Here is a 26,808-nt window from a genome sequence, read left to right as displayed (position 1 = left end):
CTTCCATCCCCAGTTCAGCACAAATCCCATCAATGGCCTTTGCTGAGCTGCCCACCCAGGTGCCGGGTCCTGGGCTCAACAGCCAGGGATCAGGGTGGGTGGGGGAGACCCAGGCCTGTCCCATGTGGGGGACAGAGGGCAGGGGCTCCCCGGAGCCTGCCTCATTGTTTTCCTCCAACCATAGAAACATTCTGACCCACAGTGGGCCTCCTGGTCCTTTCCTCTGCAAAGCAGTAAGGCATTCCACTGCTCCTGTCCTTTCTCGGCTTCCCAAACCCTCTACTGATTGGGTCTAAGGCCTCCTCGTTCCCCCACAGATTTTCCAGAGCCTAGAGTTCTAGCACAGGGTCAAAGGACACTGGCTGTCCCATGGGAAGCCCAGCAGCAGAGCAGCCCGGTCCAGAACATATTAGATTCTTAATAAAGTCACACACTACCAACAAGCTCTTTCAGCCCTATACCCCAGCCCTCCAAGAACCCTTGAGCCTGGTTCCTAGTGCCAGGGACTGGCAACAAGCCTCAACCACATGGCTACGTCTTAAAACTGTGGGTGTGAACACAGCCTGTATGGACTGGGCCTAGTAAGGAGCTGCCCACCACCCCATCACCTCCAGACAGCTCAGGCCCAGCCTAGCCTGGTGACTGGAAGCCCTCATTTGACCCTAGCTCTGCATCCTTTGCAGCCTGCCCAGTTCTCTCTCAGACCCCCACTCTGCAGCTTCCAATCAAAGGATGCCAGGACACCTCCAGCTACTTGGGCAAGGCCTTGCCCTGTGTGTGGAGAGGTGGAACTAGGCAGGCTCCCCTGGGCTCAGAGATCTGAGGGGGTGTTGCCAGCAACTTTGGGAGACCCAGACTGGAAGAGAGAAGGAGGACGAGGAGGGAGTGGAGAGGAGGGAAGAGGACAGGCCCCAGGGGTTCACCCTGAGCTGGGCACAGTGAAGGATGCTGAAGACAGATAAAACATATGAAAGGGACAGAGAAAATGGGGAAGGGGGAACACCTTTGGGGATGAACCCCTCCCTTCTCTCACCAGTCCAGAGGAAAGAAAAAATAGTGGCCACATGCCTGGTACTGTGCTGGGTACTTTTCATAAACCTCTTATTTCATCCTCCCAAATATACCACAGGAAAGGTATTATTACCCCCAAGTTATAGATGAAGACTGTAGCTCCGAGAGCTTAACGAGCTTCCCCGGGGAGCATCTGGAGGCCAGGCCAAGACCCCAGGTCTCCAGTCTCAGCAGAGATGGCTGGCAGGGCCGCAGCCCTGGCCCCAGGAGCCTGTGCAGAGGCCCAAGCTATGTTCAGAGCAGAGTTTATTCAAACAGAGCCTAACAGGAAACTTGGCTCCTCTGACTCACTCTGATTCGACCTTATTAAGAAACAAGAAAGAGCAGCAGGAGCCAGCATTGGGTAGGGTTTCACGCCAAGAGTTGGCTCCCAGGCAGAGGCCGGCTGAGCACAACAGCCTGTGCCCTGATCTCCCCACAGCTCCAAAGCCCTGAGGCAGCCCCTGTCCCCTGCCTGGCTCAAGAAGAAGGGTTCTGCCTTCTCCACTCTGCCAGTGGGGCTCCCCTACCTCACAGCCATCCTGTATCCTTCCTCTGTTCCTCGTCTTCCCTTCCCCTCCCTGCCTGGGGGTACCCTGAGGCCTGTTTCCACTGCTCCTCCTCCTCTCCTGGCGCTGCTGCCCATCTGGCTGGCGGGAGGGCCCTACAGGACCCCAGGGATTCCAAGCAGCTGAGGCCAGCACTGCAGGGGGCAGGCGGGAGGGAGGGAAAGCTTAACCCTCCTGGTCCCGGCCCTCAGCATCTGGTTCAATGTCCTGAACCAAACCAATTGCTCTTTGCAGGATTCCTGTCTGGAGTCTGAGATCAAACCCCATACCGGGGAGCTGAGGGGCCTGTGTTGAACGGTTGCTGGCTGGACTACGAGGGTAGACAGAGGCACCGAGTCACCTGAACCAAGCCTCATCCTGAAGCACAGTGGGATGGGGGAACAAATGCTGGCTGGCAAGGATGAGGAAGCAGGGGTCCAGGGTGTCTGAGGAATGTCCACTCTGGCTGTCTCCTCCCAAGGTGGTCTCCAGGCATTTCCAAAGTAGAAGGGGAATCTGGAGAGACCAAGTTAAGGGCAGGTTCTTCCTCCTTAGTGTATAAGCACAAGAGGGAAATTTCTGTCCTCCAGTTCCCATGACCAAGGTTGGAGAAGGCAGTCCAGGGGAGGCATTCAGAGTGATTTCTTGGATGCCAAAGTGTTCAAACTTCTGAGGCCCCTCTTATTTCTGCTGAGAGAATAGAGAACCTGCCAAAGCACTCTTGGGGACCATCTGGTCTAATCCTCCACTGATCAGATGTGACTGGATCAGAATGGGGAAAGGACTTGCCCAAGATCACCCAGCAACCTAATCACAGCAACTGGACTAGTCCCATTCTCCTGAATCCCCCTTTCTGCTATGTGCTTACAGCACATAGTGCCTCCCAATGACGCCTATCCCATATCAAAGACAGCCCCTGAGTTTCACTTTATCCATGTGCACACTCAGGTTATTTCTAGGTTATACAGGACAGAAACCACACAGGATGGGCAGGAAGTTGATCTCTCCCATGATTTCACAACTTCTGTTCAGCACAAGGGCATACTTCCGCTCTACAGACTGGGAGAGTAAGGCCCAGGGACGTGCCAAGAGGGAAGAAGCTGAAGCTCCATCTGCTTTGTGCTCAGGCCCAGTGAACTAAGGTACACCCGAGGTCCAGAATTAGAGAGTGGCTCAGCTGGGATTCAGCATCTCGCCCAAGAAGGCCCACCAACAAGGAGGGTGTCTGATCACTGGCTTTGGATAATGGGAGCCCAGGAATCCTGGGGAGAGGCTGGAGTGGACAGGAGTCAGGGGCTTATTCAAGCCCAAACAAGAAGCCAGTAAGGTGAGACCAAGGATGCTGGGTCCAAAGCAAAGAGAAACGGCCAAGGTGGTGCTGACACCTCAGCCTTGTTATGGCTGCCAGGGCCCCACTCACCGGGCCTGAGTCCCCAGAGGTCCCCTCCTACTCCCTTCTTCATTCCCTTCCTCAGAGGCAGGTCTGGGGCTTGGCTGGGAGCTCCAGGGACTGAGGGAGCACAGCAGCTGTGGGACAGGCCACATAGCTAAAACCCGGCGGGCCATAGGGCCCCGCGGAGGAGGCCCCAGCAGGCGGACCAGGCTGCCCGAAACCTCCCTACGCTCCCAGCCTGTTGCTTATTCATTCAGAGTGGGAAAGCGCCAGCCCAGCGGCCAGCCAGTGCCGAGCTGGCCATGTAAGGCCCCCAGGCGGTCCTGCCTGCCCGGTGCCCTGCAGAGAGCCTCGTGCAGCCCTGGGCACCGCCCCTGCCCTGCCCTGACCCCTTGGCCTCGAAATGCTGTCATCGGAGGAGCCGTCCCGCTCGGGACAAGGCCAGGATGGACAAAGCTAGAGCTGGGGCAGGCAAGGAGCCGTCCTGTCCTCGAGCCCGTGGGAAGAGAAGCACGCACAGGGAGCCACTCCTGAGAGCCTCTCAGTCCACCAGGCCTCTGCAGAGGGGCCACCATGGCTCTGGCCCCAGCCAGTTGGCAGCTGGGGGCCCTGGTGTGGGGCGCCTGCGTCTGCGTCCTGGTGCACGGGCAGCAGGCGCATCCAGGGCAGGGCTCGGACCAGGGACGCTGGCGGCAGCTGATCCAGTGGGAGAACAACGGGCAGGTGTACAGCCTGCTCAACTCGGGCTCAGAGTACGTGCCTGCTGGGACTCAGCCCTCCGAGGGTAACTCCCGGGTGCTGCTGGCGGGCGCCCCCCAGGCCCCGCATCGGCGCAGCCACGGGGGCCTCCGGCGTCGGCAGGCCCCGTCGCTGCCCCTGCCCGGGCGCATCGGCTCGGACACCGTGCGCGGCCAAGCGCGGCACCCATTCGGCTTCGGCCAGGTGCCCGACAACTGGCGCGAGGTGGCCGTCGGGGACAGCACGGCCATGGCCCGGGCCCGCACCTCCGTCTCCCAGCAACGGCACGGGGGCTCCGCCTCCTCGGTCTCGGCCTCGGCCTTCGCCACCACCTACCGCCAGCCGTCCTCCTTTCCGCAGCAGTTCCCCTATCCGCAGGCGCCCTTCGTCAGCCAGTACGAGACGTACGACCCCGCGTCGCGGACCTACGACCAGGGCTACGTGTACTACCGCGGCACGGGCGGCGGTCTGGGCGCAGGGACGGCGGCCGTGGCCTCGGCGGGGGTCATCTACCCCTTCCAGCCTCGGGCGCGCTACGAGGAGTACGGCGGCGGCGAGGAGCAGCCCGAGTACCCGCCGCAGGGCTTCTATCCGGCCCCGGAGAGGCCGTACGCGCCGCAGCTGCAGCCGCAGCCGCAGCCGCAGCAGCCGCCGCAGCCGCCGCAGCCGCCGCAGCCGCAGCCGCAGCCGCAGCCAGCCGACGGCCTGGACCGCCGCTACTCGCACAGCCTGTACAACGAGGGCACCGCAGGCCTCGAGCAGGCCGGCACCGCGGGCCTCGAGCAGGCCTACCCCGACCCGGGCCCCGACGCCGCGCAGCCCAACGGTGGCGCCTACGGCGGCGACCCCCGCCTCGGCTGGTACCCGCCCTACGGCAACATGCCACCCGAGGCCTACAGCCCGCCGCGAGCCGTGGAGCCGCAGCCCCCCTTCCGCGTGCTGGAGCCTCCCTACCTGCCGGTGCGCAGCTCCGACGCGCCCCCGCCGGCTTCAGAGCGCAATGGAGCGCAGCAGGGCCGCCTGAGTGTGGGCAGCGTGTACCGGCCCAGCCAAAACGGTAGAGGTGAGTACGACCCGCCCCGACGCCCAGGCCCTCCTTCATCCTTTACCGAAGGCCTCCCCCAGCTGCTAAGTAAGGACCCCCACCCTCCTCCCCATCGGCAGCCCCAGTGCTTCCCACCTCCCGGCCTTCGCCCTGTCCACGCATCATCATCGGTGCCACGATTTGGCTAGGCAGGCCGGGGCTCTGACTTGGGGGGTAGGGGGTGGAGGGACTGCACAGGCTTTGGAAAGAGACACCTTCCAGACCTGGCTTGGGTCATCTGAGGACAAAGTAAAGGAGCCCCTCTCCCCTCCTCTTCCTCATTCCCATCAGGTCATGTCCTCCACTCTTGGAGGTGCCCCTCTGCCAGCCTCACAGGGTGAAGCAGGGAGCATCAGGGTCAGAAAGGCCTTAGGGGACGCCTCTGGAGGTGTGGCAAGTTCCCGGTCACTGGCCATATGTGAGCTTGGCCTGAATGAACAGGAGGTTAGAAGAGAGATTCTGGGCTGACAGGAGTGCAGACTAGACAACCCAGAGTTCCTTCAGGGGCACACTGCAAGGCCCAGACTAGAGAGGCGAATGGGGCACCGGCCTGGGCACCAAGAAACTTACTAATCGAGATAAGTAATATTTTAATGCATTTTTAAATCCAAAATAATGCAAAAAAATGAACAAAATATCAAAATTTTAAATAGAATCAGTTACGGTGCCATGCCAAACTATTCAAGCATGAGGCAAACTGAAAACTCAGCACTACTGATCGTCTTTATTTGAAATTTTGTTGTTTTGTTCATCACAGATTTTTTTTTGCGTTAGTTTTGATTTTTAAAAATATTGCCTGAAATGTTACTTCTCTTAGCTACTGAGTTTTTAGGCGCCCTCTTAAATTTTGCACCCCAGGCCAGGGCCTCAGTCACTTCACTCAGTTCACCCTAGTCCTGGCCCTGGGGGAGAGTCCCAGGAGGCAGCTGTGGACAGGGGTGCAGGGGGTGTTGAAGATATGACCTAGTCTTGGGAAAGCCCAAGCCATCTACACACGAGGACTCAGTGGAAGGGGCAGACTTCCTTCAGATGAGCAACTCCACATATGCTGATAGCAGGCGGGCTACCTTGGCAAGGGCCCACTAGTGGTCTGGCCAGGGCTGAACGGCCATTGGTCCTGCTGTCCTAGAATTCCCCTTCCTGTTTCTGTCTCTGCAAGTCCAAAGTCAGCTTTGGTCAAGGTTTTCCATTCAGTCCCCAATGCATATGCGTTCCACCCCAGCCTTGCCGCTTTCAGGCTGCAATTAATACCCTGATTCTTTACTCCTGACTCTCTGCTCCACAACAACGTTTCTGTGCCTGGCGCACCAGGTGAGGGCTGAGCACTGCAGGGCTCAGGGGCACAGGTAGTGCACCCCCAGCCTTTGCTCCTCTGCCTCTGTCCGCACGGGGACGCTTCCTTGTCTCCAGCCATACTGACCTTGGGTGAGAGAGGCTGCCGCTGGGGTGCAGGGGTGGGGACTCCCGTCTCTCTAGGGGCTGCTGGAGCCCAAGGCTAGGGGAGAGGAGTGTCCACACTGGCAGTACTCACTCCCTCACATTCAAGGCGTAGCACTCAATTTGGGTGCTGAATCCCACTTTGAGAACCTGCAGGAGCTCAGGACAGGAGCTAGATGGAAGGCCCTTCTGTGATGTGATGAAGGATGCATCCTCCTGCCACGGTGGCCTCACCCACATCTGATCCTCACCAGGGCTTGCAGCATCCCTGCAGCAGGGTTTCTTACAGCTCTGCATCAACTGCTCCCAGAGCTCCGTGGAGGAGAGCATGTTTTACCTATAGGCTAAACTTTTGTGGTGGCTTTTCTTAGAATGCAAGACCGCAGAGTGGGGCTCAGCCAGAAGGGCTCCACCTCTGGGCAGAGGAGAAAACCGAGGCCTCAAATAGCACTGCTGGCAGAGCCAGGCCTGGGACTTGACATCTACGCCCCAAGCCAGTGGGTTTTCTAAGGTCCTTCTTTAGCCTCTCAGTTCTTAAGGTTCAGAGGGGGACTGGCCAGAGCAAGGCTATGTTTGGAGCGGGGGGTGCTTGGTGCTTAGCAGGGCCTCTGGCCATTGCCCCTGAGCCCCAGTGTTCAACTGGGATTAAAGACATTTCTCCCTGGAACGCAGTATACTAGATGCCAAGCTGACTCCAGGCCCTGCCCTGAGGAAGGAATAGAAAAGGGGGCACCTCAGTGCTGTGATTGGGCAGGCACTGGGGGGATGGGTTAGGGGACCCAGGGGAGGGGCCTCCCCAGTCGGGGGTGCTAGGAACTCAGGGAGGACTTCCAAGAGGAGGAGGTGCCCAAGCATTGCCGCAAGCTGTCAGCACCCTCCAAGTGCCCCTTCCCTAGTCATGGGGGGGGAAGGTTTGTGTGGGGCGGTGCAGGCTAAATCGGGGCCCACAGAGAGGCCAGAGAGGGAGCAGACCTTCTCCCCCATCACTTGTTTCCCTTCCCACCCTGCTAGGCTGGGACCATGGAAAATCCCGGTTTGGGGAAGGCCAAGCCTTGTGCTTGAGATCAGACCCCCAGGCCTGGTGTGGGAGTCCAGAGCGGATTCTCCGAGACTGACCTCATTCCTCCTGGCCGCACACCCAGGGGTCTGAGGCTGGGTGCTGGCAGCCCGCGCGCGTGTGGGCGTGGACGTGGACATGTCCTCACAACACCAAACACATGTGCGCACCACCCACGTCCTCCACGTTTGGGCAGTTTCCAAGCGCCTGTCCAGAGCCTGGTTTCTTCCTCGGGTGCCTGCACCCCCTTCCCTCCCACCCCGGGAAGGGGGGCTGCCCAAGGCCTCCTGCAGTACCGTTGTCTCTGAAACGTGTAACGGGAGGGAAGGCGAGGAAACAGAGGCCCAGGTCACGTACCTGGTCTGCCTGTCACAGCAGATCTGTGCAGAGGCCTGGAGGGTGGCTGCCTGCTTCCCAGCCCCCTGCGCTGGGCCCCTCCCTCTCCCAAGCCGGGCCCTCTTCTCCTAGCCTCCTGGTCCCTGTTCCTGCCTCCTCACAGCCTCAGCTTCTCTGAGCTGGTGGTATCGGTGCAGACTAAGATGACTTCTGGCCCTAGAAGACCACGGCTTTTCTCTCAGGGCCTCCCCCTTACACCCTCAGCCTGATTCACTGCCTCCGGCCACCCTATGAAAGTAACGTGGAGCAGCCGCCCTGGCTGTCCTCCCGGGGCATCTCTGATGGCTATGCCCACCTTGCCTGGCGTGGGTCCTCCTTCCCTGTCCTCACACAACCAATCAGAGCGGTGACTGCCTCCTCCCTGGTCCCTTCCAGTCCGTCCTACGCGTGGGGCAGATACACCCTTGCATTGCTGACCATATTACTCTCCTGCTCAAGAAGCCTCTGTGGCTCCCAAGGCCTTCAGGACAAAATCTCAGTGCCTTAGCCTTTTGCACCGGAACCTGAGGCACCTCCTTCCTCTCCTCTCCTCCTTCTCCCTCTCTCAGGCCTCCACAGCCCCCACGAGGATCGTGCTGCTCCTAGGCCTAGGTGTTTCATGTCCCTGCACTCACACAGGGGTGTTTCTAGGGTATGTCCCTCTCCATCCAGCCTCCTGCACCCAAGAGGCCAGACGGGGCCCCTTAGTCCCTGAGAGCATCCCTGGCTCCCTGCTGCACCCCCTACTACCTGCCCCTCGACTCAGGTTGCCCACCCACCTCCACAAGGCTTGGAGTAGATGCAGGGAAGGACAGAGCAGGCCTGGCCACCCAGAGCATCCAGAGTTAGATCCCCCAGGCGACGATGATGACGACAACTTCAGCCATTGCAGAGGAGCCCTTGCTGAGCTTTGTGGCTTGAATGTGCAATTTCATTCACCCGCACAGCCTCCTAGAGGGGTGGGGATTATGGTCCTCTGGTACAGATGAGAAAACTGAGACCTGGGGAGGTCTCGCAGCTGGATGCAGCCGAGCCAGAATTCAAACTGAGCCTGTCATCTCTGCATTGCACTGAGTTGACCCAGGAGGACCCTCACACCACCTGCAAGCCAGCTGGGGCAGGACTTGAGCCTGGACCTCAGTTCCCCCAGCCACCTCCAGAGGGATAATTCTGTTAGCATACGTTGGACATTTTATACATCATCTCTTAATTCCCACAGCAACCCCACCAGCCAGATGCTGTTATCCATCCTGTTTCATAGATAAGGTGACAGGCTCACTTGCTGATTGTCACACGAACTCTTAGTAGTGAAACCAGGATATGAGTCTGCATGACTCCCCATCCTTAGTTCTTAACCCCCATGCATTATTTTTTTTTCTAAATTTTCATGTATTAAGGCTTACCTTGCACATCCATTTGGTCATTCAGCAGATACTTGACTCCTACCATGTTCTGGGCACTGGTTGCGACAGAGTGAGATGAAACAGAGAGAGTGCACAGCTTTGAGCACGTCCCCAGTGAGGTGTTAGCGTGAAGCCTTGTCATTCCCACTCTAGACTCCAGAACATTTGTTTAACAAGCACATCTACGGCACCTGACACTGTTCTTGGAGCTTTACAATTAGCTTAATCCTCATAACAACCCTCGGTGTTGTTATTACCCCCATTTTGCAGATGAGGAAACTGAGGCCCTCGGAGGTTAAGCCCAAGGTTGCATAACTGGTGACTGGTGGAGGCAGAATCACAGCTCAGCATCCCTCCTTCCTTCCCTGAAGTTGTCTCAAGTTGCTCCTTCAGAAAGAAATGGAGTCTTCAGGCTGAGGAAGTTGGGGTAAAGGGTCAGACAGCTATGGAGATAGAGGGACCTGGGTCCTCTTGTTACTCCCCTCTTTGGCAATGGAAGGTCACTAGTGTCGGAACAAACAAGTCGTGTCCGGGGCAGCCTCATCGCAGGCAGATTTCCTGTCTCCTCTTGTATCATTTAGTTGCAAGGCCACATCCTCTCTCCCCTGTTCTCAAACTGGACCATCCCTGCAAGAAGAGACAGCTCCCATTTTAAATAATCATAATAGCAACTGATATTATTGAACCCTTAATATGCACCAGACACTATGCCAAGCATTTTATTTTTATTTCCTCATTTAGTACCCCCAGCAACCTTGTGAGGTAGATGATATTTTACCCCCATTTTACAGAGGAGGCAACTGAGGCTAGAGAAGTTCAGTAACTCATCCAAGGTCTCAGAATTCATCAGCAGCCAAGCTCGGACCCAGGCTGACTCTCTCCCCCACTGAACCATCCCAGCCTTCCCTCTGCTTCTGCCCCTCAGGGAAGGGTATGTCTCCACGTTCATTGTTTCTCTCAGGTCTAAACCCCCTAGGACACAAAAAGTTGGATTTTTTGCCTTCAGTTCACAGGCCCCACAGAGCCTTTTGGGATGGTGGCTGAGCAGGGTGGGGAGTCCTTCGGGACTTACAGGCACCGGGCTACTGCCGCACTTGGCCCGGGAATTCTGGCCTCTCGTCCCGGCCTTTCGTCTCCTCTCCTCCCTCTCTCCCCACCCCAGGGACCCCCATCTCAATCTCCTCTCACCTCCAAAGGGGCACTTCTCCCTAGTAGTCCCAGCCCAAATCCACCCCACTGCTGTCCAAGCCAAGAGCACATGGAAAACTCCCCAGGGCAGTGGCTGGAATGGCAGGAGAGGAAGGGCGGGGGGAGAGGAGCGGGTGGTCCGCCCAGGCAGCCCACACCTGCTTCCAATTCTGTGCCCGGCATTCCTGCGGAGTAGCAAGCCGCTTGGGAGGAGGCTGGAAGGAGAGGCTGGGTCTCGTGCCTCCGCTGCCCTGACCTAACAGCCTCCTCACCACAGGCAGCTGGACCCAGAGGGCCTTTTTGTCTGGATCCAGGATTACAGGGCCGGGGCTGCACCTGGGTCCCTCTCCCCCTTACTGATGGACACCCAGAAACTGGGCATTTAGGTATCGCCTGAAAATGGGAAGAGGGTGTCAGAACACCAGAGCAGGAAGGTACACGAATGCAGAAGTCGAGGCCTGAGAGGCCTTTGCCACCAAAGTCTCAGGAGACAACCCACCCTTCCTCCCCGTTGTGGGCCAACTGGAACCATGGGTTTTCCAACCCCAAAGCTAATCCTTTTTCAAAAGAAAGGGCTTTTGGAGTCTGTCCCAGCCTCTGCCTGATAATGAAGGCTGTGCTCACACAGGCAGTGCCAACAGACCCTTTGTGGGGTGCCAGTATTTGTGCTTGTGCTCGCTGAGGGCGTACAGGTGCCAGGCCCTGAGCTGGGTACAGGGAATTCAGGGGCAGCCTGGACCCAACCCTGTTCTCACCGAGGTCTCAGCCCAGCAGCAAGAGACCAGGCAGGCAGGATGCCGCGGCCCAGACCCACTTCCATCTCACCCAACTCACCAGCTCTCAGAATACGCTGTGCACCAGAGACCTGGGCCAGCAGCTGGGCGGCAAGCAAAGGACAATCCCACCCTCCCCTTCCCCCAGGGGCTCTCGCCTGGCTGAGGAGAGCAGATATCATCTCATGAGGAAATTCAGCCATTCAACAAATATTCATGGAGTGCCTTACTTTGTGCTAATGCTGGTCTAGAGCTGGGTATTCATTAGTTTTAAAAAAGAGACAAAATCCTTGTCCTTGTGGATCTTGTATTTTCATGGGTAAACATAATAAGTAAATAATAGAAGGGGGTAAGTACTGTGGAAAAAATAGAGATAAGTCAGGGAGGTCTGGAGTGTTGGGAGAGGTTGCAAAGGTAGTCAGGGTGGGCCTCATGAAGGTGACGTTTGAGCAAAGACTTGAAGGAGGCAAATGAGTGATCCATGCAGCTATCTGCAGGTGGAGCATTCCAGACAGAAGAAACAGCCAGTGCAAAGGCCCCAAGGCAGGAATCCCCTGGGGCTTTCAAGTGTGTTCCAGTGTGGTTAGAGCAGCGTGGCATGGGTGTGGGTGCATTACGGGAGACAGATCAGAGAGGCAACTGGGTCCAGACCATGGAGAGCCTGTAGGCCACTGTGAGGACTTTGGCTTTTACTCTCCATGCATTGGGGAGCTCCTGCAGTGACATTTAAACAGGGTCTCTGACTGCTGTGCTGGGAATGGACAGTGGTGGGGGCAGGGAGGGGGAGTCTGAGAGGAGGCTGGTACAGAGATCCAGGTGGAGATATTGGTGGCCGGGCCAGGGGTAACAACGGAGGTGGTGGGCAGTCAGTTTTGGGATATATTTTGGAGATAGAGCTGATGGGATTTTCTGATGGATTGGATGTGGGGTGGAAGAGAAAGAGGGGTCAGGCATAACAGAAAGGGTTATGTCCTGTGCAGCTGAAAGGATGAAGTTGCCATAAGCTGAGAATGGAAGGCCATGGGCCGAGTGGGTTTTGTAAGAAAGATAAAAAGTTCAGGTCACTGTGAAGGGTCTGAGGGGCAGGGAGGGAACCCAGGAGACCGTACGATCCTCAGGGGCTTCTGGAGGTGGAGAGAGGGGCACTAAGCAGGGCCTGCAAGGGTGGGCTGGCAGGAAGGTAGGGGCTGTCTTCACACTGGGAAGAGTGTGAGTGAGTGAGGTGTGCAAGGAAGTGGCAGAAGGCTTGAACAGAGGGGAAGGGAGCTTACCTCCCCAAAGGTGAGCGGCAGCCTCCTTCCAGCTCAGCCCCGGCTACTTCCTGGGCAGTTTGCTCAATTGAACAAACACACATCCCCACCTCTGAGTCTGGTCCTGCCACTCAGAGGAGCAAGGCCATCGCTGCCCGTGAACTGCCTCTCCCAGCCTGGTGGGGGCAGCAGGCCCCTGCTGGAAGAGGGAAGAGGGAGGAGCACCGGGTGGTGGCAGAGGAGGGCCTACAGGCTTTATGACCATCCTGGCTCCTCTGCCTGGGCTGTATTGCCCTTCATGGTGGACCGCAGCAGATCCTGCAGCCACCTTGCCTGCCTGCTCGTCACTCAGGTGTGGCACTGCCAGGCTGATGCTGACAATTTAATGTCCTGATTATTAGATAATAATTTCTCAGGACCCAGAGCGCTGGCTCCCGCCCTGGAGGCCCTCCCAGCTCATCTTTATTCAGGCCATGTTCTGTGAGCTTTCCGCTTTCCCCACCTAGGGGCTCCTCTGGAGTCTGGCCGCTGGAGCCAAAATATCCCGCTCTGCGCATATTTCACAACCCACTGACCGTTTCCTGCTGGACATTGTTTATCCTCCAGCCCCAGGCTCAAGAGATTAGGGCTCTTTTGCATTCTGTTTTCCTTCATCTGCTTCTTGTGAGCAGGAGGCCTGGGGAGGAAAGATTTCAAAGGAGACGAGGTTTAAGGAACCCACAGAAAAAGGGAAGCCAAAAGGAAAACAGGTGAGGCGTGGGCAAAGCAGCAGGAATGTAACCTCAGACCCTCCACTCCGGGCAGCCGCCAGGAACTGCTGAGCAGAAGAGAACAGAATCCTCCTAAAGCAGGAAGGATTTAGGTCAGACGGTGGGAGAATTTCCTGGCAGCTAAAGTATCGTCTGCAGAGGTTGTGAGAGGTCTTGGGCTCTTGCCCAAGGCTGGGGAATGGACTGAATAGCTCCTGAAAATATTTTAATCTCCAAGTGTTTATGGAGCCATCAGAACTGCACTCAAGGGGCAGTTAGTCTAATCTCCCCATCGTCCACATGGGAGACTGACCCTAAGAAAGGGAAGGGACCTGGACAGTAGGGCGTTGGGCAAGATGGCAAAATTGCCTGCTGGAGTCTTTCCCACAGGAGGGCCCCGGCTGAGTCCTGCCAGGGAAGGGGAGGACAGTCCTCGGCTTCCCACGGGCTGGCATGTGGGCCAGCTGGCAGCTCCAGGCCCAGCCTGGGTGAGGTGGGAGGACATCGGCCCTGCAAGAGGCCTCGTGAAGGGGCCCTGGATCCCCCACAGAGGAAGCTCCAGGGGCAGAGCAGGGATGCAGAGTGCTGGTGCTTATCCCTCAGCTCTGTGTCTTCACTGCCCTGGAGGGTCTGATGGGGCCCCCCGAAGGCTGAAGGGCTTCCTCCAGACCAGAGGCTGCCTGCAGAATGGCCTTGGGACCCGATTCACTCACATCCAGCCCCTCCCCAGCCAAATAGCCTGGCTTTGGTCATCCCAGGGGTCTTTGCTACCCTCTGACTCAGTGTCCCCCCAATCCTGGTCCAGGCTCTCTGCAGCCTGAACCCCCGTGGTCAGCACATTGCTTCTGAGGAAGAGTTCTCACAGCGGGCCGGCCCCAGGCTCTAGGGCATGAGCAAGGTGGAGGACAGTCAGTCTGCATAAATGGAAGCAGTGAGACCTAGAGAGGGGCCAGGCCCACCCAGGGCCACGCAGAAGGTCTGTGACAGCAGGGTAAGAAGTCTGGCTCCTGCCTACCTCCTGGGCATGGAAGGCAGGATGCTGATGGTGACCAGGCCTCCCTGGGTAGCCTGAACAAGACCATCCACCCAGCCTTTGAGTGGTCGGCCCCATCCGCAGGGGTCCATCCCTGGGAGACTGGCTAGATGGGCCATGGAGGTTGCATACTGTGGAATCCTACTAGCAATGACAAGCAATGAACTTGACATATCTTAAAAGTTTACATTGGAAATCAAGAAACAGAATGAGACTATAAGACAATGTCATTTATATACTTCAAGGATACATACCCGCTTCCAACACACTGCAGATTTTACACAGAGACACAGATGTTCAAAGATACGTCTGAGGGTCAGGGTAAGGATAAAGGTTAAAAAAAAATTAATTACAAGAGGGGCCTTGCATAGACCAGTTTAGTTTGTTTGTTTGCTCTGAAATGAGAATTATGATCAATTCAGTTCTCTGCATTTATGAAAACAGGAGTCTGTGGGAAAACTTCCCACTGGAACCTACTTTATAATGTCTCCAGTGCCGGGTCCAAGGGCTGGATGACTCCGTATGTTCTGGATAAGAGATCCCAGCCCCCCAACACAAAAAATCATATCCCATGACTGATGGTTCTCCCTGCCTTTGAGTAAGCTTTATCCTCTCTCCAGGATCTTCCCTTAAAATGCACACTTCTTGGGGTGGTGGGGAGGGGTGGGGAGCACAGGTCTGGTTGTAACCGGACTTCACCCAACATTGGCCACCCTGCCTGGAAGGCCTGGTTGTACCCCACAAGCCAGAGACAGCAAACTGGTACCCTATATCCACAAGCCCCGACTCAAGCCTTCCCTCATCCTCCTTCCAACATCACACAACCCACCCACACACCCAAGCCCCTATGAAGGGGCTGAAAGCCCAAGCCTGCAGGCCCTGCTGCTGATGGAATGCCTCCTGGGAGAGCAGTGGAGAAGGAGGCATTGTTCCTTCCTGGGAAAACATACCAGCTGAGGGAGGGGGTCTGCTGTTCCCAGGGACCTCTGCAGGGATCCTGAAGGGGGTGGGGGGGAACCAAACCTGAACTCCGAAGGCTGCTCTCTTTTCCAGCAGCTTACCCCAGGGCAGTGAGGGTGTGACAGGGGTGGAGGGCGGGCCAGGGGGAGCTGGTTAGGGGAGTCACAGGATCCCTGTGATGGTCAGAGATGCAGAACAAAGAACATAAAATAATGATCAGGGTGATTCCATTTAAGTTCTGGAAAAGGCATAACATCTAAGGTGATTAAAAAAAAGATCAGTGGTTACCTGGGGAGGAGGGAGGGGGGATTTACTGGGAAGGGGCTGGAGGGAACTTCCAGGGATGATGGAAACAATCCATAGCTTGATTGTGGTGGTAGCTACACCATGTATACATTTGTCAAAACTTACCAAACTGTATGCCTAAAATCTGTGCATTTGACTGTATGTAAATTATAACTAAAAGAAATCATTTTTATAAAAAGAATAACAAGTAGAGTCCTGGAAGGAGGTTGGGACCTAAGAGCTCCTCCTGGGGCTTCCCTGACTTGCTGTGTGACTGGGCAAATTCATTGCCCTCTCCGACCCTCCGTTCCCTCCAGCACCTCTGTGTGCCCTGGTGTCCTGAGGGAGACAGGGTGAGGAGCACGCTCGTGGATGATTGGAACAGTATAGTATGAAGCCAGTAATCATTAAAGAAGCCTGCCTGACAGAGACTGACTGCCTAACGGTCAGTCAGCCCTGAAGCATGGTGGATTGCCCCACTGAGGGGGTGAGTGGGGCCCAGGCCCTGCCCTCAGGGAGTGCATAGTCTGGAGGGGAGTAGACACAAGTAAATACGATAGAATCTAGTTTTAGATCGATACAGATCTAGTAGTGAGACAGAAGTGTGTGCAGCTTGGAATGTCACTGCCAATCAGGGAGGACTTCCTGGAGCAGGAGGCACCTGCCTGAACCTGAGATTCCTCCACAGTAAAAGGAAGATGGTCATCTTTGGCTCAGTATAGGACCAGGATCAGGACTCAGTATGTGATCATAGCTGGGGTGCAGTCAGAGGCCAGGAGTGGTACCAGCCCTTGCTGGCCCTGAATACCCCTGGCCTCTTAGCTGGCTCTTCCAGCTTCCCTGGACTGCATAGCCAACTCATGAGATGGCCTAGAGAGGAAGGGTCGGGCCAGAAAAGCTTTGTAGAGCCATCTGTGCAGTGTTTATTGAAACCGGGCCTGGGGTGGGGGGTGGTAGGCCATCTGGTGCCAAATGCTGGGTCTCATGAAGCTTCAGGCCCAGCTGACCCACCACCACATGTTGCTGAGGGAAAGGCTCTTTGGTAACGGGAAAGGGGACCATTCCTGTCTTCTTCACCTCCCCCCTCCCCCACACACAAGCTTCTAGGGACCAGAGGGTGAGAAACAGCTTGATACGGAGGTGGCCCTTGCTTTCAAGGCCTGAGGATCCCTTGGGAAATGACTGCAGGCATTCTTGGGGGCTTGAGTAATGGGGCCTAGGCTGGCCAAGACAGCCCCCATCAGCCAGGAGCCACCTCATCCTCACCCACCCTTGTGTTCCAAGCTTCCTCTTCATTCCGAGTAGGTGAGATCACACCGGCTGCTCCTGCATGAGGCCGGGGCCCCAGGGCGAGCAGGGGTAGGGTCTGGGAACCCCAGGCATGTGTTTGTGAGGGGTGGCGTAGCAGACACCTCTGGGAAAGGCTTAGAAGCCAGAGTTCCCCTCCTCTGCCTCATCTTCTGGACCTATAAGCTGACAAGAGGGTTTTGGCAGCAAGAAGGGGCTAGAAGCCTGTCTGCATGACTCAAGCCCCTTCACTGTGCCTGCCCCCCAAGAACTGAGGGCTTGAAAGAAGCTAAGAGGAACTTACAGCTTCGTTTTATCATTTATCTGCCAGAATCCCTGCAGCCTGAGAGGGGAGGGTACATGGAGGTCCAGGCCCATTCCCGTTTAAGCCGGTGGCTGAGCTGAGATGGAGCCCAGGGTTCTGGAGTCCCCCTGCCCACCTCCCACCCCACCACGTGCCCCACCCCTTCCACACACCCAGCATCAAGATCTTTCCTTCTTTATTCCATGTGGATAGGGTCTGGACACCTGAGTTCAGTTTCTGCTTATTCCTAATCATTCTCACTGGAACTAAGTTATGTACGGGGACGGGGTCAGGGTGGGAGGCAGAATGGACAGACCCCTGGCTCTAGCATAACCTGGGGAACAAGTGATCCAGGGGCTGGAGCAGACTCCAGACTTCCCCTGGGCACTGGGCTCTAGGCCCTGCAGGGCAGGGAGCCAGGCCCTCCTCAGATTGGAGGCCTGAGGCTGCAGACAGGGGAAGGTGTGGTCAGGTCTGGGGGCCAATGACAGGATGAAAGGAATCCTGAGAAGGGCGGGCTGGGCGCCCAGGCTGAGAATCCTGCCGGGTCAGCAGCCTGCTCTGGGGACATGTTTTCCTGTGAGCCCCTCCCTTCCTCATCACCCCCACTTCTGCCAACCACCGTTCACCTGGCTCTGCCCAGGAGCCTTCTGGGACCCACTTGGGGTCAGAAGGCCAGGGTTCTCTCTTGGCGGTTCACAAAGAATGCCAGCTGCAGGGGTGAGAGGAGCAGAGGGTGTCTGGGGTCTGGTGACCAGAGGCCTGGGAAATAAGGACACCAAGGGGAGTGTCTCTGTCAGGAAATTACTTGGTTCACTCAGTCCTCCCTCCAGGCCCTTGTTCATGCTACTCCCCCTGCCGAGAATACCCTTTTGTCTTCTCCCACCCCCCAAATTCCGCCCAGTCTCCCAGATCTGGCTCATGTCCCAGGAGACTCAGCGGTCCCAACAGCATGGAATTCCAGAGGTGAGCCCCTGCTCCCTGACCTCCCTGACCCCACACCTGAGCCTAGGGAGAATGGTTCAGATCACACACCTTGCTCACATTGGGAGGCTTCCAGGAGGAAGTGACAGCCTGTGTAGAGGAAGGAGAACAGCACAGGGCGTTTGGGGTTGGGGAGGTCTCTGGGCTTTAAACCTGACCAGCCTGACCCTCCTCAATGCCAACTATTACTCCCTCCTCCCTCTCTCCCTCTCCCCACTCCAGGTCTCCCTGACTTGGTCCCGGACCCCAACTACGTGCAAGCGTCCACTTACGTCCAGAGAGCCCACCTGTACTCCCTGCGCTGTGCTGCAGAGGAGAAGTGTCTGGCCAGGTAAGGAGATGAGGATGAAGCGTGGACAGTCCCCAGGAGTCACCCAGAACCTGTGTTCATGGCAGCCAGGCTGTCTGCAGGCTGCACGACCCTGGCCTCTTCATCGGTGGGCCTTGCCTGCCCCAAGGCAGTCAGGAGGGGAAGGGAATGAGAGTGATCCAGCATTTCTGTATACATCACTATATGAGGAACTTAATGGCATTTAATCTTCACACCAACCCCAAAGGTCTGTGTTGCCCTGTCAGTAACTGAGGAGCAGTGAGAGGAACTAAAACCTTCAGATCTGAGGTGTCTCATGAGAAGGTTCCTCGTGGGGAGCCCAGGGAAGTCTTATAGACGCCTTCAGGATAGAGGGCAGGATTATGCAGCCATCTCCACGGAGGACAGGTGTGGGTTGTCCAGCAGGGGCTGTGGACATGGGTGACAATGAGGCCTCAGTTATGTGTTGCACTAGAGAGAAGGGAAGGACACCAGTTTACTTGAACCTGGGAGGTGAGCACAGCCAACTCTCCATTATTCCTGGTTATTCTGCCTCTTGCAGAGCTTGCTTCTGAATTTATTGACAGCGAATGTTCTGCTCAAATATGAATGCTTTGGGGACATCTCCCTGTGCTTAAAGAACTCATTAAAGATTATATTGACCTACTTCTTTTGTTGACATCTGTGTATGTTGAAAGCTCCTATATTTCTTAATTATTTGCTTTTTTTAAACATTTGAACTCTATTTACTTTCACTTTTGAGTATCTGGGAAGCCCTTTAGAATCTCAACATTTTCTCACTAATGAAACCTCTGTTCACTGCCACTCAGAATAGCTGACCACAAATTGTTATCCGTCTGTAACAAGATAAGGAGCTTGCACTGGAATGTAACTCAACTCACTGCTTCCTTCGTCGAGAAAGTCTTGCTTCAAAAAAAGAAGTAGCAGCTGAACTAGACATTGTGATTCGTGATGTAGTTGTTTTACATGCTGGTGCAAGTTCCTTATCTCACAACAGACTGGCAACAGACAGTGTGCAAACTGGCACCAGTCCAGGGACCACACGTGAGTTCCACTCAGTTGGCCTGCCCACTCAGGTCTCGTCCCTGGGAAGAGAGCATAATGTACTGCTCCTGCTACAGTTCCTCCAGTGGGGAGGAACTCAGCCTCCACGGCCGTCCATTGAGGCTGAGTTTTGAGGAGTTTGAGTCAAAACCAAACTGTTATTCCGTCTTCATGGAATACCCCGTGTGCCCACACCCGAGCTCCCAGATGGGCTGGGGCGGAGGCACTGGGGCTCCGTCCTAGGGCTATCCTGGTCTAGCTGGAGAAAGTGGCCTCTTACCCAGAACCAAGTGACAGGGAGTGGAAGGAGAGCTAGAAGGAGCAGTTGGCAGGCTGGAACTGTGGGCGGCCAGAGGAGGGAGAGGTTGGCAAGGGCTGAGGCATCAGCGGAGGTAGGGTGTGGGATACAGACCTAGAAAATGCAGCAGAACTGAAGCCCTGGAGCAGCAGGGCCCTCGGAGATTATCGGAAGTGTGGGCTGCAGACCAGTGCCAGTTCACAGACAGCAGGCAGAACTCAGATGAGGGAAGGGACTTGCTCCAAGTCTCACCACGAGTTTGTGGCCAAGCTGGGCCTAGAACCCGGACCCTAATGGTTTCCCACGGTGTGCTGAGCCCAACAGAGGGGTAGGACTTAACTGAACAGAGGGAAGGAGGATGTTTTGTTCCAACACAGACAACGACAGATTCCAAGCCTCCCTCAGACAAGGCCAAGGGCCTTACGTCCTGGCAGACAGGAGCCTACACCGCCTGTTGTCCAGACATCCTCTCAGAGAGAGCTAATCCCCATGACTGGCCACCTCCTGCCTCTAGCCTTAGGGCCCAGACCTTAATGATTGCCAGGGAAGTGCCCCTGAGTCTGGCCAAGACAGCTGTCCACAGTCAGCTGAAGAGGAAGGAGCCTTCAGCTAGCCCTCGTTCCTACCTATGGGATGTGTGATGTGTGTCCCCTCACTGCTGCCCCTCAGTTTTCTCTCTTTTCCCTTCTCTCCTCACAAGGCCCATCTCAGTTGGCAATTGGGGGTCAGCAAGTGAATTGTGAACAGGCAGTCTACACCAGACCAGTACTTCCTGAGCATAAAAGGGCAGGTCGCTGGCCCTGAAGCCACACAATCAGGGAGAGGTGGCCTACTCACACTGACCCAGCTCAGGATGTGTATGGTATCAGGGTGTGTTGTAGGCAGCACTGTTAGATCTCACAGGCAGTCACGATTCCTCTGAGTGGGGCAATCAAGGCAGACTTCCTGGAGGAGAGGACCCGAGTTGGGTCTAGGAGGCTGGGCGAGTTCTGGGTCAAGTGAACGGCACAGGCAAAAGTACAGATTAGTGAAAGACTTAAGTCTGTTTGGGAAACAGTGTTTGAAGCTGGAACCCAGGTGTAGGGGGAGGGAGAAGGTCAGAATCTCCTGGATAGGGCTATTTTATAAAAGCCCTCCGAAGATTTTGATTTGCCCCCACCCTCAGGGGCTGTCCCCAGCTGAGAGTCACCTGCAGGCATCAGGGACCCTCAGAGGGTCATTATCAGGCCAAATGCTGCTTTAGAAAGACTCCTTTGGCAGCTGCCAGCCACATGGCAGAGGCCAGAAAGGAGGGGATGGCCCGCAGAGAGGAGCAGAGGCCTGAGCCTTGGCTGCAGGGCAGGGGTCAGATGTGAGAATCTTCAGGAACAAGCCGACCTACGCTGGGTGTTTGCGTCTGGTACCCAAGCCCACTCTGGTCTCCCCGCCTGTCCCCACAGCACAGCCTACGCCCCTGAGGCCACCGACTACGACGTGCGGGTGCTGCTGCGTTTCCCCCAGCGCGTGAAGAACCAGGGCACCGCAGACTTCCTTCCGAACCGGCCGCGGCACACCTGGGAGTGGCACAGCTGCCACCAGTGAGTGGGCTGCCTGGCCCGCCCCCTCTTCTGGGCTAGGGCCCTGGGCCTGAGTGCCCCTCCCCAGGAGCACTCTGGAGGGGCAGTGCTGGTGGGAGGGCCCCGTGAGCTGTTTTCTGCCAAGGATCCATCACTGGGGCAAGGATTTCTCAGAGAAGCCTTAGCAAAAGCCGCAATGGAAGATGGGACACAGAAGGATCGGTCTTGATAGGGGACGGAAGTCTCTAAAATACAGGGCATCACCCAAGGGAGGCCAGTACAGGTGGGAGCCCAAGAGGAAGTGAGGGGTCCTGAGGAGGTGCCCTCCTAGGGTGACTGGCTCGGTGAGGACACCAGAGATGCTGCCTGTGGGACACAGCCACCAAGGAGCCCCAGGAGCCCTCAGGAGGCGGTGTCACAGCAGGGTCACCTGGGCCCATCTCAGGAGGGGAACAGGCTGGGAAGCCAGGGGTGACTAGGCCCTCTTCTCCCTCTTCTTCTCCTGCCCCCAGGCACTACCACAGCATGGACGAGTTCAGCCACTACGACCTGCTGGATGCAGTCACAGGCAAGAAGGTAGCCGAGGGCCACAAGGCCAGCTTCTGCCTGGAGGACAGCACCTGCGACTTCGGCAACCTCAAGCGCTACGCGTGCACCTCTCACACGCAGGTTGGGCTGGAGAGGCAGGGCAGGGGCTCTGAAGGACAGGGGGAAGCCCGCCAGGGATGGGGAGGCTGAGCCGAGCTAAAGACGGGCTAGTGCCAAGGCTCCTGGCCGCTCAGCTCAGAGAGTGCAGGTCTTCTTGCCAGTCCTGAAGCCACCAGAGAGCCCCTCGGGGACTACCCTCCACCTCCATTCCCAGGGGTGTCTGCTCATGGAAGGAGAGGAACATTTCAGCGAATTCTGGATGGCATGATATTCCATTTGCCTAGCTGTCCACCCGAATCCATCTTTCTGTCCAAACATCCAGAGAGTGTCCATCTATCCTGCCTGTCTGTCTCTCTATCCATTCCTCCATCCATCTCTCCCAGGCATCCCCCCACCTTCATTTCATCCCTCCATCTGACTATTATATCCATCATCTCTCTGGTCCATCCACCCAGTGGGCTTAGGACGGGGCAGACCCACTCTGAGCAGCTACCCCGGGCCAGGGTCAGGACGAATCACAGAGGAAGGAGGGCCCCAGGCTGCTGAAATGGGCATGGGGTGGCTCTGAGGAGTGCACAGCACCCCAACCTCTCTTCCTGTCCCTTTTCCTAGGGCCTGAGCCCAGGCTGCTATGACACGTACAATGCAGACATCGACTGCCAGTGGATTGACATAACCGATGTGCAGCCCGGGAACTACATCCTCAAGGTGGGGCCCCTGGTTGGAGGCACTCCTCCAACCTGATGTTCACGCTCGGTGTCCCCGCCTCTGACATAAGCTTCACCCTCTGGGCATATCAGCTGATGATGTCCCTGAGGCCTGCACTTCCCACCTGAAGGTTTTAGCCTCAGGCAGACACAGCCTCTTCCCATAAAAACACCGAGGAACCTTCGGCCCAAGTGTGGTGATCCTAGAGGAGGTGGTGACTCTGTCTTCCCTAAGTGCCAGAGGACTTGGAGAGCCATGGGGTCCATTCCCCTGTCTGTGGGCAGGGCAGGCTCTGTGCCATCTGGGAGAGGACACTGCCCTCCCTGAGAGAGACCCTCAGCTCCTCATAGGACGCCTGCAAAGCCAAGGGCACTTGTGACCAATAGTTCCTTCCGGCCTGAACCCCTCCTCCATGTACACTCACTCCAGTGCCCCGTCCCTTGCGGAGACAAGTAGAAGAGCACGTTAAGGACACACAGCCCAACATGGAACATACATGCAGGCTGAGCGGGGGCCGGGTCATCATGACCTCACCGGGGGAAGACAAATCTTAGCCTCCTCTTTGCAGGTGCAAAGCGAGGGTAGGGCTCACCCTACGAGGGCCCCTGGGCCCACTGCTCTATGCTGGAGTAAAGGAAGAGCAGAGAAGGTGGGCCTGGGAGGTGGCTTTAACCTGCATGAGGACAGGCTGCTGGGTGGCTGCATTCAGAACACAGCAACCTGGAAGCAGTTGGTTGCACCCCATCCTGAGCACCTCTCAGTGGGCTCGGTGGGGCCTCTGCTCAGCCTCACCCAAGGGCCAAGACTGTCAAGGGTATTCTTTTCCTTCCCTTATTCATCCACTCTCAACAAACTCGTGCAAAGGCCTTTCTGAGTTCTAGGTTCCGAGGATTCAAGACACATAAGTAATGCACAGTTCCTGCCCCTAAGGAATGTAACTTAAATATAACATCATTTCCTCTCTTCTTAAATGCTCTGCAAATAAGGCTGGGTGTAGCCCACCCCAGCGAAGCCCTCCCCTATCAATCCAACATTTAAAGGATTTCCTTGTGTCCGGACAGTTCCTCTGCAGACAGGTTATGCTTGGGTCATCATCTCAATGAGTGTCAGGTGCCCTGGGCTCCAGGGCAGGAGATGCTACCTGGCATCAGACAGGCCTTCCACGGGTCACCTAGACAGGCATGCAAGGTGAAAGGGTGCAAGCCTCGGATTCGGGGAGACCAGGCATGGGGTCCCTGCTCGGCCCCTCACTCACTGCTGGGTTCCCTCGGGCAGTGGCTCTGAATGCCCCATGCGGGGCCCCCTGGCCTGGGCTCTGACTCTGGGGAAACCTATCTTCCAAGAAGGATGATCCAGTGATGCTTCCTTTGACTATGAGCTGTCTCTCTCTTCATTCCTCTCTCTGTCTCTCTGCATCTTCCCCCATCTCTCCATCCGTGTGTCTCTGTCTCTGTGTCTCTTGGTCTCTCATGGTCTTTCTCCATCTCCCTGTCTCCCTCTCTCTGGCTCCTCTGTGTCTGCCTGTCTGCCTCTCCACCTTCCCTGGTGACCAAGTGAAGCACAGCCTCACGACCAGATCCCTTTTCCTTCTGTTCCTTTCCTTCTTCAGGTGCACGTGAACCCAAAGTACATTGTTTTGGAGTCTGACTTCACCAACAATGTGGTGAGATGCAACATCCACTATACAGGTCGCTATGTTTCTACAACAAACTGCAAAATTGTCCAGTAAGTGCTCTTCCCCCAACTCTCCGTCCCCCAGCCCCTCTCCTACCTAAGGAGCAGGCAGGGCCACGTGAAACACGTAGGATACCTGCCCTGTGGGTCACCTGGATGGCCACACACAGCTGCGGCTGGACCAGCCCACAGGCTGGGCAGGAGGAGCCTCGTCCGTGCCCACCCCAAGCGGAGCGCTCAGGCTGCGGGCATTGATCCGGGGCGTGGCTCCCGATCTCTCCTCAAGTGGAGACCAGCAGCAGGCAGCGGGGTTGGGTGGAGGTGCACGGGCTCTGCAATCCTAGTTCTGTGACCCCCTCACTCTGTGACATCGGGCAGTTCACCTCACCTCTCTGAACTACTTTTCTCTTCAACACTTCCCACGCAGACTTGTGAGGAGGATTTAAAGGCCTGACGTCTGTGTGTGTTCCAGGACCCTTCACACCGGTGCTCAATGAATGGCAGCTGTGTGATCATTAGTGTCCGTATCAGGTGGATTGAATTAAGCAGTCAGATTAGAACTGATGCTGGTTGGAATCACTTCTAAGCAGTCACCAGTCCCTGGGCCCAGATGTGGAGGCAGTTGATAAACTCTGCGGCCCAGGCCTTTGGCACATGGCTCCTCAGCTGTTGCTGCCCCGGACTGGCTGTCCTCAGCCTCTCTCCTGATTCCTCACATGAAGTACTTTGCAGAGGGACCCCCTGCTTACGAACTCATTAAAAACCCCATCCCACTCCATGTGAATTTTAAATGCTTGATCAGGTCAAAGCAACTCTTGTCCATTTAAAAAATAAAGAAAAAAAGAGGAGTCTCCTAGAGCTTTAGTCCATCAGCTGAGGAACAAATGGCAGGGACTCCAAGGCCCAGAGAACCATCTTTTCCCAAATATGTCTGCTTATTAATGGTTGATAGGTATGAGAGGTTTAGGCTATCACCAGGGTCAGGGCTCAGTGTGTGACCAGGATTAGGGCTCAGTGTGTGACCAGGATTAGGACTCAGCATGCGACCAGGGTCAGGGCTCAGCGTGTGACCAGGCTCAGAGCTTGGTGTGTGAGGGCTCAGTGTGTGTTTAGAGGTAGCCCTTGCGCCCTTGGCTGCTACCACTAAGCTAATGTTCACAGCCCTCCACCACACCGTGAGAACAGTAGCCTCTGGTTCAATTCAGAGATTAGGTTCCTCATTCACAGAATTAGATCAGAATTATCCAGGTCACAGAGCGTGTTTGAAACAACTGACTCCCGCCCCATCCCTGGCAACTTAGCCCTTCGGCAGACCTGGGTTTGCAGCACCTTCTCGCTCCTCAGGGCTTGTCTTGTTCAGCCATTAAAAATCCAGGAGTCATGTAAACGGTAGAGGCTTTCTGGGAAGCCATTCTAGGGAAGGAGAAGGAGGGCAGGGGGAAGGGAGGCAGGGGCATACATGGGCTGAGGGGTGCAAGGGAGGTGGGGAGCCTACATGCCCTCTTGTCCCCCCCTGCTGCTGGGAAAGGTACATCCAAATAGCCTCCCACTTCCCCAGGTGGCACCATGAGCTGGGCCCCTCAGCGGGGCGGACAGAGAAGTTGCCCTGCGCCCCCCTCCAGCTACCCAGGGGCCTGTGGGCACAGGGCATGCCGAGGCCCTTCCTCCCGAGCCCTTTACATAAGTGCTTGGGGAGGCTCAGGTCTCATTAGTGTGTCTCCTCGACCCTGACCACGGGCGGGCAGCTGGGCCAGCGCGCAGGAAGCCGGACGGAGCGTTTCCAGAAAGGCCACGGGACTGACGCCTGTGGGTTTCAATCATGTTTCTGAAGAGGAAAAAGGAGGCCTTTTTTTTTTTTTTTTTTCAGAAGTACTGAGTTAGAGAAAACAAGAAAGTATTTCCAGACAGTAGCAGCTCTGCTAATGGCCTAGAAAAGAATCTGGAACTCAGGGCATGGGGAGGGGTGACGCCGAGACCGTGCCCTGCATGGGAGTCCGTGAAACCCCTCTTTTTGGAGCCCCTTTTCCTGAGCCCAGATTACTGATGGAAATGGAGGCCCGTGCCTGCCCTCCCACTGTGGGATCCAGGCTGTGGAAGGGAAGCGCTCAGCTGGGGAGGCAGTGGGCGCCTTGCTGACAGTTGAGCGAGGGGCCCACGCCTCAGCCTGCCTTTGACGTGCTCTCTCTCTTTCCTTAGATCCTGATCTCGGAGAGGGTGCGCAGATGGCCGACCTCCCCACCTCCCAAAGCAGGCCCTGCTCCCCAGGCAGCCTCCCGCCAGGACAGGCCCGGCCCGAGGGGCCCGGCCACCACCCACAGGCAGGGGCAGCTGGACGCTGGGAGCATCCTTCCCTGCCTGCCTCAGGGAGCGAACGTGGACCAAAACCACAGGGATTCCGGACGCCAGGCCCAGTTGTGTACTTAACTTTCCCCTACAGCGTGATTTTGTTGGTTGTTGGTTTTTATTTTTTATAGTTTGGCCATACCACAGAGCAAGATTGCCCAGGCCTGGGCTGAATAAAACAAGGTTTTTCTACTCTGTGGTTCTGCACGTAGTCTGCCGGCCGGGTTGGCCAAAGCTAGGTTGGGCTCAGAGGACATCCTTGGGCTTCGTCCTTCCCTAGCAGAATGTGGAAAGGGCAGCCACCACCG

General features: G+C 56.4%; 1 protein-coding gene across 1 annotated transcript; it reads left to right on the top strand.

The window, feature by feature from the left end:
* The first annotated feature begins 2,737 nt into the window (after window positions 1-2,737).
* Window positions 2,738-26,692, top strand: LOXL1 (lysyl oxidase like 1). Its single transcript, XM_007197743.2, has 7 exons — window positions 2,738-4,792; window positions 18,121-18,229; window positions 21,011-21,148; window positions 21,640-21,796; window positions 22,388-22,483; window positions 24,093-24,208; window positions 26,354-26,692. The coding sequence occupies exons 1-7, from the start codon at window positions 3,565-3,567 to the stop codon at window positions 26,358-26,360; spliced, it is 1,851 nt and encodes a 616-aa protein (XP_007197805.2). The 5' UTR covers window positions 2,738-3,564; the 3' UTR covers window positions 26,361-26,692.
* Window positions 26,693-26,808: the final 116 nt, after the last annotated feature.

This window comes from Balaenoptera acutorostrata, chromosome 3 (genome assembly GCF_949987535.1).
Source record: "Balaenoptera acutorostrata chromosome 3, mBalAcu1.1, whole genome shotgun sequence".
Lineage (NCBI taxonomy): Eukaryota > Metazoa > Chordata > Mammalia > Artiodactyla > Balaenopteridae > Balaenoptera > Balaenoptera acutorostrata.
This window is presented reverse-complemented; position numbering and strand designations above follow the sequence as displayed.